The following is a 12609-nucleotide window of genomic DNA, read 5'->3' on the forward strand; positions in this document are numbered from 1 at the left end:
AAAATTTAAAAATTAAAAAAAAATCTGTATTTCCATGCTAACTGCATCATAATTTACATGCAGCCAATATATGGAAACACAAAGTATCTATACACAAATTCATCTATAGATAAATACATTAAGAGATGAACTATTATTCAGAAACAAAGAGAGGAAAATTTCCCATCCTGTACAATGAGGATGAACCTGGATGGCGCTGGGTATAGAATGACAGCTGCCAGAGGCTAGCAGGTGACGGTAATGGGATGCAAATGTACGAGCCTTCTGTTAGGAGATGAACTTCTAATGAACAGCACTGTGACTACACAGAACATTATTCTATGTATGCTATTCGCTAAGGATATCATGCTTAAGAGCTGTCATATTAAAAAATAAGACTGGGAAGTGATGGGTGTGTCAGAAAGGTTATTCACTTCCCTGTGGAACCATTTCACAGTGCCGCTGTGCATCAAATCATGTTGTGTACTTTAAATATATATTACTAACTTGGCCAAAAAGAAACATGAAAGAAAACATGAAGAGATATATTCAATGAATCTGATGTGGGAAAGTGTTTTATTAATTACAAATGAATACATATATACTTATATGTAATTATATAGATAATAATTATAAGATAATAAAAGTAAATTAATTATAAGATAATAAAAGTAAAGATTTGATAACAATATCTATGGTGCTAGAGGAAATGGGCACGCACACTGTCTAGGTCATACATGTTTAACATATTACAAATAATCACATATTATCCTGGATTCCCATTTCAAATATTCTAAAGATTAAATATTATTAATTATTCCAAATAGCAAATTAAGTATGAAAGTACACATAAAGAATGTTCACTACTTATAACTCTGGCTTTTGTAACAAAAATATAACTATAATCTTAGTATGTACCAATATGGAAATGGTAAAATACATGCCATTCAGTCATGAAGATGAACAATAAAATATGGTGACATGTGGAAGATAAAGGCATATGCCCAAGATACATTGTCAATGAAATAGAAAGTTACAGAATAATAGTTATTCAATTTTTAAGTGCTTTTTTGAATGAATTTCTAGGAAAATACATACAAAGCAACTGGCATCAATTAGAAGCTCTTCTAAGAGATGAAAGTGTCACTCTTTGAAGTACTGGTTTGCTGGCACGTATTACCACAAGCATGCGTTGTTTTTCTGATTTAAAAGATGCGAGGGTATGGTGCTACCAGCAGGTCAATCTGTACCTGTGAGGCGAGTGAATCAGCAGCCTGATGGCGCCTTCAGACTTCCGGATACCTCAAAACGGCTGCTGTGCCTTTGGCCAGACCTCAGAAACTTGGGGCAAAGTTAACCAAGAAAGTAAATGGCCAAAAGTTAGGTATCACTAATAAAAATTAAAAAAAAAAATTAAGGTATGTGGGAGACACACCCACAAACCACCTCCAGCTCAGCTATATAATTGGAGGCATGGCCTCTCTGGTTCCTTATCGAACTGCTTAATGGCCATGATCCCAGAGACTCAGAAACAAATCTCGAAACCCAACAGCTTTTGGCAGAAATGAGTCTGGTCCCTGCAGTAGGTTACCAGCGCCGGGCCATCCCAGGTCGGAACAGGTTTTGTGCCTTGGCCTGCTCCCCCTGGCGGCCCAGTGGCCATCATCCTCCAGGGGCTACTGGACAGTTAGGTTTGGGCCCACAGTGATGAGACGCGTGGGGCCTCACAGGATGGGGGTGGAGCCGGCCCTTTCCTCCTCCTCCCAAAAAACCCCGAGTCGCCGCCCACAAACGGCCTCTCTGGCTCCTGATCAAGTTGCTTAATGGCCATGATCCCAGAGACTCAGAAACAAATCTCAAAACCCAGTGGCTTTTGGCAGAAATGTGTCCAGACCGCACAGTAGATTACTGTCATCAGGCCAACCCAGGGGGGAAAAGGTGCTGTCCCTCGCCTGCTCCCCCTAGGCGGCTCAGTGGCCACCATCTTCCAGAGGCCATTGAAAAGTCAGGTTTGTGCCTGCAGTGATGAGACACGTGGGGCCTCATGGGATGGGAGTGGAGCCGGCCCTTTCCTCCCCACCCCAACGAGATCCCAGGTCACCAACCAGGAACAGAATCTCTGGCTCTTTATCAAGCTGCTTAATGGTCATGATCCCAGAGACTTAGAAACAAATCTTGGAACCCAACGACTTTTGACAGAAATGCGTCCTGTTCCTGCAGCAGGTTACCAGTGTTGGGCCACCCCAGGTGGGAATAGGTTTCGTGCTTTGGCCTGTTCCCCCTGGCAGCCTGGTGACTGCCATTCTCCAGAGACCACTGGACAGTCAGGTTTAGGCCTGTAGTGACGAGACATGCAGGGCCTCACAGGATGGGGGTGGAGCCAGCTCTTTCCTCCCCACCCCAACGAGATCCCATGTCACTGCCAATGAATGGCCTTTCTGGCTCCTGATCAAGCTGCTTAATGGTCATGATCCCAGAGACTCAGAAACAAATCTCAAAACCCAGCGGCTTTAGGAAGAAATGCGTCCGGACCGCACATTAGGTTACTGTCATCAGACCACCCCAGGGGAGAAAGGGTGCTGTCCCTCCACCTGCTCCCCCTTGGCGGCTTGGTGTTCACCATCTGCCAGAGGCCATTGGAAAGTCAGGTTTAGGCCTGTAATGACGAGACATGCGGGGCCTCATGGGATGGGGGTGGAGTCGGCCCTTTCCTCCCTACCCCAATGAAACCCCGAGTCACTGCCCACGAACAGCCTCTCTGGCTCCTGATCAAGCCATTTAAGGCCATGATCGCAGAGACTCAGAAACAAATATTGGAACCCAAAGGCTTTTGGCAGAAATGCGTCCAGTCCCTGCAGTAGGTTACCAGTGCTGGGCCAACCCAGGTGGAAATAGGTTTCATGCCTCGGCCTATTCCCCCTGGCGCCTGGTGGCCACCATCCTCCAGAGGCCACTGAACAATCAGGTTTTGGCCCGCAGTGATGAGACATGTGGGGCCTCACGGGATGGGGTGGAGCTGGCCCTTTCCTCCCCATCCCAATGAGACCCCGAGTCACCACCCACAAACGACCTCTCTGGTTCCTGATAAAGCTGCTTAACAGCCATAATCCCAGATACTCAGAGACAAATCTCGGAACCCAGTGACTTTTGGTAGAAATGCGTCCAGACCCTGCAATAGGTTACTGTCGCTGGGCCAATCCAGGGGGGAAAGGGTGTTGTCCCTCCACCTGCTCCCCCTAGGCAGCTCAGTGGCCGCCATCCTTCAGAGGCCATTGGACAGTCAGGTTTGAGCCCTCAGTGATGAGACATGAGGGCCTCACTGGATGGGGTGGAGCTGGCCCTTTCCACCCTGTCTCAACGAGAACCCAAGTCGCCGCCCACGAATGGTCTTTCTGGCTCCTAATCAAGATGCTTAACGGCCATGATCCCAGAGACTCAGGAACAAACCTCAGAACCCAGCAGGTTTTGCAGGAAATCCCTCTAGTTTAATTGTTAAAATTTTGGAATTTCAAAATTACACAGCCACTACTGCAGTCACGTGACATCACATGTTATTCATAACCAGCAATAGAAAACAAATTGTCTACTGTTGCCTTTTCAACAGATCTGAGTGTTGAGGTAAAATCCCAAAAAAAAAAAATGGTGGGTCTGGTGTCAAATTATTGAATGTAATCAAAGTAGAGACAGAGTAAAGTGGAAATCATATGCCCCACAGGTAGGGGGAGGGTGTGGAATGGGGGTATACTGGGGTGTTTGGTGGTGGAGAATGGGCACTGGTGAAGGTACGGGTGTTTCATTGTATGACCGAGACTTAAACCGGAAAGTTTTGTAACTGTTCTCATGGTGATTCAATAAATAAAATTATAAAAAATGAAAAAAATTTAAAAAAAATAAAGGATGCTCTTCCCATCCATGTACACACATACTCAGACATACAGGGTTGTCACTTTCAGGTATGCTATCAGTAAGAATCTTATTTTAAGTTAAGAATCATCCCCACATTTCCACCTTCAGTCCAACCTCCTCTGTGTTACATCCTTTAATTAATCTGAAGACAGCTGCCATGGATCCCTCTCCTCTACTATACAATTACCTATCACAGGCCCTTCAAGCACTCCCTATGTCAACAGACTCCAGGGAGCTAGTTATGTATTCATTAGAATGACAAGACATATTTCCTGGATTCCATTTGACCAGAGGAAAGCATAGTCACTGTCACTGTCCTCCTGTTGTTCATCGATTTCTCGAGCGGGCCCAGTAACGTCTCCATTTTGAGACTTGTTGTTACTGTGTTTGGCATATTGAATACATCACGGGTAGCTTGCCAGGCTTTGCCGGGCAGGCGAGATACTCTCGGTAGCTTGCTGGGCTCTCCGAGAGGGGTGGAGGAAATCAAACCTGGCTCGGCCAGGCTGACTGCGCACAAGGCAAATGCCCTACCGCTGTGCTATTGCTCCAGCCCAGGAAGCATAGTACATCCAACAAACTCCTTAGTTTGGAATAACTTTCAACAAATGTACTAGAATATTCTGGCTTTTCCGGCAATAACAGAGTTTACTGAAAACATAAGGGGAAGGGGCTCACGAAAACTTTTCAATAAATCTTAAAAATCCCCCTCCCCTAGAAAATTAATTTTAGGACAACATATTTTCTGGTAGCACTGTCCTTCCGTTTTTCACTGATTTGCTTGAGCGGGTGCAGTAACATTGTGAGACTTGTTGTTACTGTGTCTGGCATATCAAATACGTCACGGGTAGCTTTGCAGGTTTTGCCTTGCAGGCGAGATACTCTTGGTAGCTTGCTGGGCTCTCCGAGAGAGGCGAAGAAATCTAACCCGGGTTGGCCACACAGGCTGCATGCAAGGCAAATGCCCTACCACTCTGCTATCGCTTCAGCCCATATTTTCTGGTATGTCTACAAATTTAAAGGGTGATATAAGACTTTTTCCTCAAAGGAGCTTTCTTTATGCCCCGTAGCAATGTGATTTATTTTGAGTTATATGCTATGTTTTGCACACAAATTGGTGTCTTAATTCTAGTCGTCTAAACCCATAAAAATGTGATACAAAAGTTTAGACAATAGTGCAGAAAAACTATTCAATCTGAGAAAAATAAGCAATTATGCTTTCTCTAAAAATTAAAGATTCAAAATAAAACTTTACCTTTTTTCTGTTTACTGACTTTAAATTTTACGGCCATACTAAAACTAAAATAAATTTAAGCTTAAATATAAATAAGTCCAAATATAAAAGTGACATAAAAATAATATTGTCTCTTACTAATAAAGAATTTAAGTTTGGTTCATATTATCTTTTTTAATCTAGTCAACACTCTAGTTCAATGTATTCATCTACACAATTGATAGTTCAGTAATTTATTTAATAACTGAACACATTATTTTTAAAAACAACTATTACCTTAAATAAGTGTTTGCCGATAAAACACATAAAACATCACGTAAAGTCTGTAAAAAAAAAAAGTCAAATCAATGACGATTTTCTAGGGAATTATACAGCATTTAAAATGTCCTAATTCAGTATCATAGGCATCCCCATTAAAAAGAATATTCTTTTGTTGTTGTTCAAGTGATGCCTTGGGAGCTGAAAAGACAGTTCAACAGATGAGCCCATGCTTTGTATGCAGCAGGCCTGAGTTCATTCCCCAGGACCTATGTCCCATGGGTACTGCCAGGAGCAATCCTCCATCACTGAGTCAGGAGTAGCACTTGAGCACTGCTGATTTAGCCCTCCAAATAAAACAAAATGACTGCTTAGGAACAAGTCAGCCCCAACTTGAGCAAAGACAGATGATTTAAGTTATAACTTTCTCTTTTTAAGAATTTAATTTTATAAGACCTCGACTTTTACTTAAAAAAAAAATGAATAGCAGAGCTACTGTCACTTTCTACTGTACTCACTGTATCCCCACTTAGTACTTAATTCCTGCATTAGCCCTTTCAAGAACAGTCCTTAAAGAATATTAGAATTTTCCATGACTGAATAAGAACAGATTCCTGGAGAAAATGTGTAAGCTGAGCTAGGCAGGACTAGAGGATGATGAGAAGCAAACAGTGTGGTATTGACCAATTCCCTAGGTAGATATAACTAGGACTTGACTCCTTCCAAGTCTCCCTCAGAAAGTAAATCAGGGCAAAAAATTGAATGTCCTTCTCATAAATTATTCATCTTCTATATGAAAACAAAGATATAAGAAATTTATCCACTACTTCAGAGAGAAGATACACAATTGGACTTTAAAGATAAAAACTGGTTTCACCAGGCCCAGACAGTCATACAGTGATGAAGAAATCCCGTTATTGTCATCTGCTCAGAAATACATACTAGCAAAACCTGTGAACAATATAAAGGATGGTTCCAAATTGGTATAAGCTAGGTCCCTACTTCTTTAACCAGGCATTTAAATAAATCCCTTGAAGAAAAAGAACATTTTTTAGCATATCATAGGATTTATATCTTTTATGGTATGATCTTCTTTCCTTGTTTGTTTCCAAGCAGAGAATCACTTTTAAATGACTCTACGAATTTTGTGCATGCCTATTCAAAACTGTTATGGAATTCTTTGCATGTACATTACATTACAAAGATAGTAAAATTTCAATTGTACTTTTCTTATATACCACTTCTAACAATTTAAAGTTTTTCTACATCTGTGATTATTTAATATACTCTCACCCAAGTGAACTTAAGAGAGAACCTGTCTTATCTGTCTCAGTATATACATATGGTAACAAGGTTCTTGGTGCATATTAAGAAACCAATCAATTTCTTTTGAAAGAATAAAATTATCTTTTCTAATGCAACTCTCTAAAACACTCATGATACTAAAGATCTGAATTAAAAACTAAGGCTAAGGAGAGAACGCGTTTATAGTAAAAATAAGTAGAAGGGAATGGAGAACATCCAAGGATAACAAGCCCTTGAGCTTTGACTATAAGAACTGAATCTCCGGCAGTGGGGCAGAAGTCACAGCGTAGGAAGGGAAAGGCGGGCTATCAGTGGCACAAGAATTGTGGTGGAGGGGCTTGGACACTTTGGTGGTGGTGGAGGTACATCAAAAACATAAATATTCACACAATTGTAATCATGCTACCTCACCTACAAAAAAGATAAAAAATAAGGTGGAATTTTGCGCTTTAATAATAATTTATTGTCTTCACCTTTAAAAGCAAAAGAAAAAATTTTAAAGTACCTTTTTAAAGATAAAACAAGCAATCATGATAACAACTGGAAGCAACAATGTCTTTGTGTATCTCAGTGGAGTCTGGAATACAGAAAATTATTCATAATACTCATTTATTATATTTTATATTACATTTCAAATTAATTTAACATGAAATTTCTCTAAAAGACCTCTTATTTTCAGAATATGTATCAATATTCAAGTTTTGATAGGTGCTTCATAGTTATGAAAAAATACTTTAATGATTTAATAAATAATATACTTATATACTTTCAATATTAATTTAAAATGTGTTTACTGGTCCCTACATACTACCATTTTTTTTTAATTTTTTTTTTTTGCTTTTTGGGTCATATCTGGCAATGCACAGGGGTTACTGCTGGCTCTGCACTCAGGAATTACTCCTGGCGGTGCTCAGGGGACCATATGGGATGCTGGGAATCGAACCTGGGTCGGCCGCGTGCAAGGCAAACGCCCTACCCGCTGTGCTACTGCTCCAGCCCCCAGACTACCATTTTTATTTCCTAGGCTAAAAAGTTCCTTCATTCTCACTCGTAAAACTAGCACAAATAAAGAAGCTAGGTCTAAGTACATATTCAAATAATACCACGTAAAGAGTTATCATGACCTATTATAATAATAGGGAACAATTTTCTATGAGATTAAATTATTCATTTTTTGAGCAGGAATCAAGTCAACTTTCTTTGTAGTTCTATAATAAAACTCACAGATAATTATTGATCAGTAACACCTTTTGAATGACTGGTTGATAAAAAAGAGAATAACATGATTTACTAGTACATTTAGCAATATTTTGTTAAAAATTATTCTTAATATTTGAATGCTGAAATGCAACAAGCATAATTTATTAAAAACAAAGATTTATATTTTTAATGCACACATATTATCACATGACCTAAATTGTCAGTAATAATCGAATTCATATATTATAATAGCTTATAATAATAATTGCTTATTATTATACTAAATAAATGTCTTTAATAATATACTAACACTACAATAATATAGTATGTCAAAGCACTACAACTGGGTTATTTTATTTAAACTATTATCTTTGAAAAAGAGGTCACATTTTAAGAGAAAAGGTGGGAATGGCAATATGACTGGCTAACGTTATAGCTTAAAGAGTATAAAGTAAAATGGGTATTTACCGCCTTTTCCATGAAGTCAAATTCAGGAGCACATGTGTATAATAAAGTATCAAAATCTGAATACCTCAAAATTCTGGCTGCTATAAGATCACTCAGGCGAATCTGAAAATACAGGTAAAATAAATTAAAATTACACAAATAATTTTAGATAAAAACAAGTGATTTGTGTAACAGTAGTAAAGAGTAGATAATACCAAATAAGTACATGATACCCCTCAATTACAACACACAATAAATCATACAATATTACATGCAGAGCTATAAAGAAAAATTTTAAAAATGAAAATAAGTTAGAGATACAAAAACTAGGCAGTGAAAACTATAATGGTAAGACTGAGTTAATATCATTTGTCATTCAATTAATTAAGGGGGTTTTATAAATGGCCTATCAAGGGAAAAACAACTTCATGTTAATCCCTTTAATTATATACTGTAAATCATGAACATGTTTTCTATACACTGCCATACTCATACTGATTACAATTTTTGATTCATCTTTAATTTTAGAGCTATATGCAAGCATTAAATGTGAGGGCTATTTTTTGCAAGAATTAGGACAACGAAACACATTACTTAGATTCAGTTATGTGAATTTCAAGACCTTAAAAGTATCACCAACAAGTGTAGAACTCTTATTTTTTACTGATTCTTTCATTTTGTCACCTAAGGGCCACTCACTCCAGAGGTGCTTAGTGGAGGGCTTAGGACCATTCCAGCGATGCTCAGATGCTCACTCAATGCTAGGGGTAGAATCTCAGAACCTAATACATGTAAGACTCAACCACTTGAGCTGTCTCTCTCAACCCTTCTACTACTTATTACTGTTGTTGGTGAGACAATTATTTTCTACTACCTTTTCATAAGGCAAATAAAAGAAAATATTTGAAATATATTTTTTTTTTGCTTTCTGGGTCACACCTGGCATGCACAGGGCTTACTCCTGGCTCTGCACTCAGGAATTACTCCTGGGGGTGCTCAGGGGACCATATGGGATGCTGGGAATTGAACCCGGGTCGGTTGTGTGTAAGGCAAACACCCTACCCGCTGTACTATCGCTCCAGCCCCTGAAATATAAAAATCTTAATTAAAATTATTTCCTAAGTAAAAGAGGACTTATTTTCATAAAATAAAAATCATTTTATTCCAAGTTTCATAATTATTATTGGTTTTCATTTATTTGTAGTCCCTCTGATTTATAAACAGCAAGGATAACTTAGAGTGTCCTTAATATTTCTAATCTCAGATTTTTCTAATTTGACTTAGAATTTTTAGTTTTTATGATTTTTCTAAGAATAATTTTACCAAACCATTTTAGTTTCAAGTCCTTCTCTGTTACAGAGAATAAGTCACTTAAGATTACCAAGAGTATGTGCATGTATTTAATACAGATGTGTATGTATTAAAGATCTAAGAGTTAAGTGACAGTGTGAATAAGGAAAGAAACTAATCACAGATTAACTTAATAAACAACTTAAAGGCATAAAGTATAACCCTACACAATAAAAATATGAAGACAATAAAATGGGAAAAAATTAAAATCTGTCATCCATACCGGAAAACAATAACAATTAAACTGAATAAACCAATGTGTAGAACTATCAATAAATGGCAAAGAAATGCTTACATTTTTAGATTGTAACATGAACATCTATACAAACTATATTATAATAGTCTCTGATTAACATGATTATAATACTATAATCATATAATATTATATATTATATTCACTTTGCTAAAGTTTAATTTCAGCACTTAATGGTCACGATCACAGTCCTCCCGTTGTTCATTGATTTGCTCAAGCGGGCCCAGTAACATTTCCATCGTGAGACTTGTTACTGTATCTGGCATATCGAATACCTCATGGGGAGCTTGCCAAGCTTTGCCGGGCGGGCAGGATACTCTTGGTAGCTTGCCGGGCTCTCTGAGAGGGGCAGAGGAATTGAACTTGGGTTGGCTGCGTGGGCTGCGTGCAAGGCAAATGCCCTACCCGCTGTGCTATCGCTCCAGCCCGGATGGCACATATGGGGGCTGGAGGGATAGCACAGCGGTACCGCATTTGCCCTGCGCACAGCTGGGTTTGATTCCTCCGCCCCTCTCGGAGAGCCCCGGCAAGCTACCAAGAGTATCCCATCTTTTCAACATATCTTTTCACATAACAAGCAGAGATTATAAGTAGGAAAGCAGGGGCTGGGGTGCTGTACAGCAGTTAGGTGTATGCCTAGCATACGTCCAACCCAGCCTCGATTCTCTGTGCCATGTGATCCTCACCTGTTACCACAGAACCCAAACAACCCTTCCTTTGAGGACCCTTGTGTAGAGCAATGGCCCAACTGCTGAGATGCACCATGGGGCGCCCAGGCTTCCTAGGCATTCTTGGGAGGTGCCTGTTGAAACACACACACACACACACACACACACACACACACACAGTCAATATTTATGAGTAAATAAAACTAAATTGGGGGATCAAGAGTTCTGTATTTCAAAGACGAGTACAGGCTGCCTATATGTTATTATCAGCAATGTGAATGATATTATTTCAACAAATTTTAAATATATTAAATGAATACTTAACAAAGTATTAATTTTTTTCTCTACAAGATTATGTCAACACTGACATCTACATTTTCCTACGTTTGTTGAGAAGATGACAGAATTTCTGGATTTTAGTACTGACCTGCCAAATAACTAGCTTTGGTATCAGGAAGAAAGCACTTAATATAAAATGAAAAGTCAGAACAGATGTTTTGTACAGCTACCTTTGTATATTTATAGGAACTTTATACTTTAATTAGAAAGTACTTACATGGTCTGAAACACCTAAGATTTTAGATGTCAGAAATTTCAAAATGATTGTTCCACCCAACCAAGCAAAACCTTGAATTAGCTAAAAAAAAGACAGAAATAATTTATCAAAAATAATAAAATACCCAGTTAAAATATTTGACTATACTAATAAATGGCATATGGTATTTTTCATCATGTGAAGTATATTACTAGTAATGTTTAAAAATAAAAGGTAAACTTTGTTTCCAGGTAGAAATTTATTAAAGGCACAGAAAAATACACACTATTGGTATTGATCATTATTTATAGTTATTTTATATTGGTCAATTTTTCTTTACATTATAAAGTATGATTAGATAACTATGCAAAATTTGACTTGCTAAAAGTATTTTTGGTTTTTTTTATAAGACTAATACTTCATACACTTTACTTTTATTTATTTTTTAAAAATTTTTATTAGTGAAACACCATGAGGTAAGGTTGTAGACTTAAAAATTTTTGTGCTTGGATTTCAGTTATACAATGATTGAGTACCCATCCCTCCACCAGTGCCCATTCTCCACCTCCAATGCTCCCAGCATCCCTCCCACCGCGCCTCTGTGGCAGGGCATTCCCTTTTGTTCTCTCTCTCCTTTTGGGTGCTGTGGTTTGCAAAAGAGGCATTGTGTGGCAATCATGTTCGGTCTATAGTATACGTTCAGGATACATCTCCCATCCTATTGTAAACAGTGCTACAATGAACAAACAAGTGCAGATGTCACTTCAACTATACTTTTTTGCCTCTCTGGTATTAATTTATAAACTTTTAAAGTTTAAAGGCAAGGGATTAAAATTGCTGACTTTGCTATAAAATATACCACATATTATTATACATACCCAAATTCAAAAGGAAAGTTTTTAAAGTTCTACTTATTGGGGCTAGAGAGATAATACAGTGGGTAGGCACTTGGCTTGCACATGACAGACTGGGTTCGATCTCCAGCACATGGTCCCCTGCACCTACCATGAATGATCTGTGGGTTCAGGGCCAGGATTAAACCCTGAGCACAGCAGGCTGTGACCACAAATCCAAAACAAAACAAGTAAAATTTGTTTACAACTGAAGGCAACAAACTACAAGAATGACAATGAGATTAAAGAAAGAAGTGAATGATTTAGAGAAAGCAGTACAAAATATAAGACAAGAAATATAATGTAAGACCCTAAAAAAAAGCAAAAAGCAATAAATGAAAACTGTATTTAAAACACATTTCACGGAAAGTTTCTTCCATTCAGACAACCTAAGTCTACACTTGGGAAGGACTCATGTAAGCCCTGGTAAAGCTGATCTGATATAGAACATTAATCTCGGCCATATTCTATTAGAAATGTGGAAAATAAAAAATACCCCCAGATCTGCAAGCACAAGGCATACAACTTATAAAGGCAAGAGGATGTGATTAACATTAGAATTACTTTCAAGTAACATATAA

At 38.4% G+C, this 12609-nt stretch overlaps 1 protein-coding gene across 1 annotated transcript in view; it reads right to left on the minus strand.

Annotated features, from left to right (window-relative positions):
• DPY19L2 (dpy-19 like 2) overlaps positions 1-12609 on the minus strand; it is a 129685-nt gene that overhangs the window by 39093 nt on the left and 77983 nt on the right. Inside the window, exons 13-16 of the mRNA XM_056118706.1 lie at positions 11157-11237; positions 8351-8452; positions 7188-7259; positions 5396-5442 (exon numbers count right to left, since the gene is read on the minus strand). Coding sequence (XP_055974681.1) covers positions 5396-5442; positions 7188-7259; positions 8351-8452; positions 11157-11237 — 302 coding nt within the window. The remainder of the gene's footprint in view (positions 1-5395; positions 5443-7187; positions 7260-8350; positions 8453-11156; positions 11238-12609) is intronic.

The sequence above is a fragment of the Sorex fumeus genome, unplaced genomic scaffold (assembly GCF_029834395.1).
Source record: "Sorex fumeus unplaced genomic scaffold, SorFum_2.1 ptg000037l, whole genome shotgun sequence".
In the NCBI taxonomy this organism is placed as follows: domain Eukaryota; kingdom Metazoa; phylum Chordata; class Mammalia; order Eulipotyphla; family Soricidae; genus Sorex; species Sorex fumeus.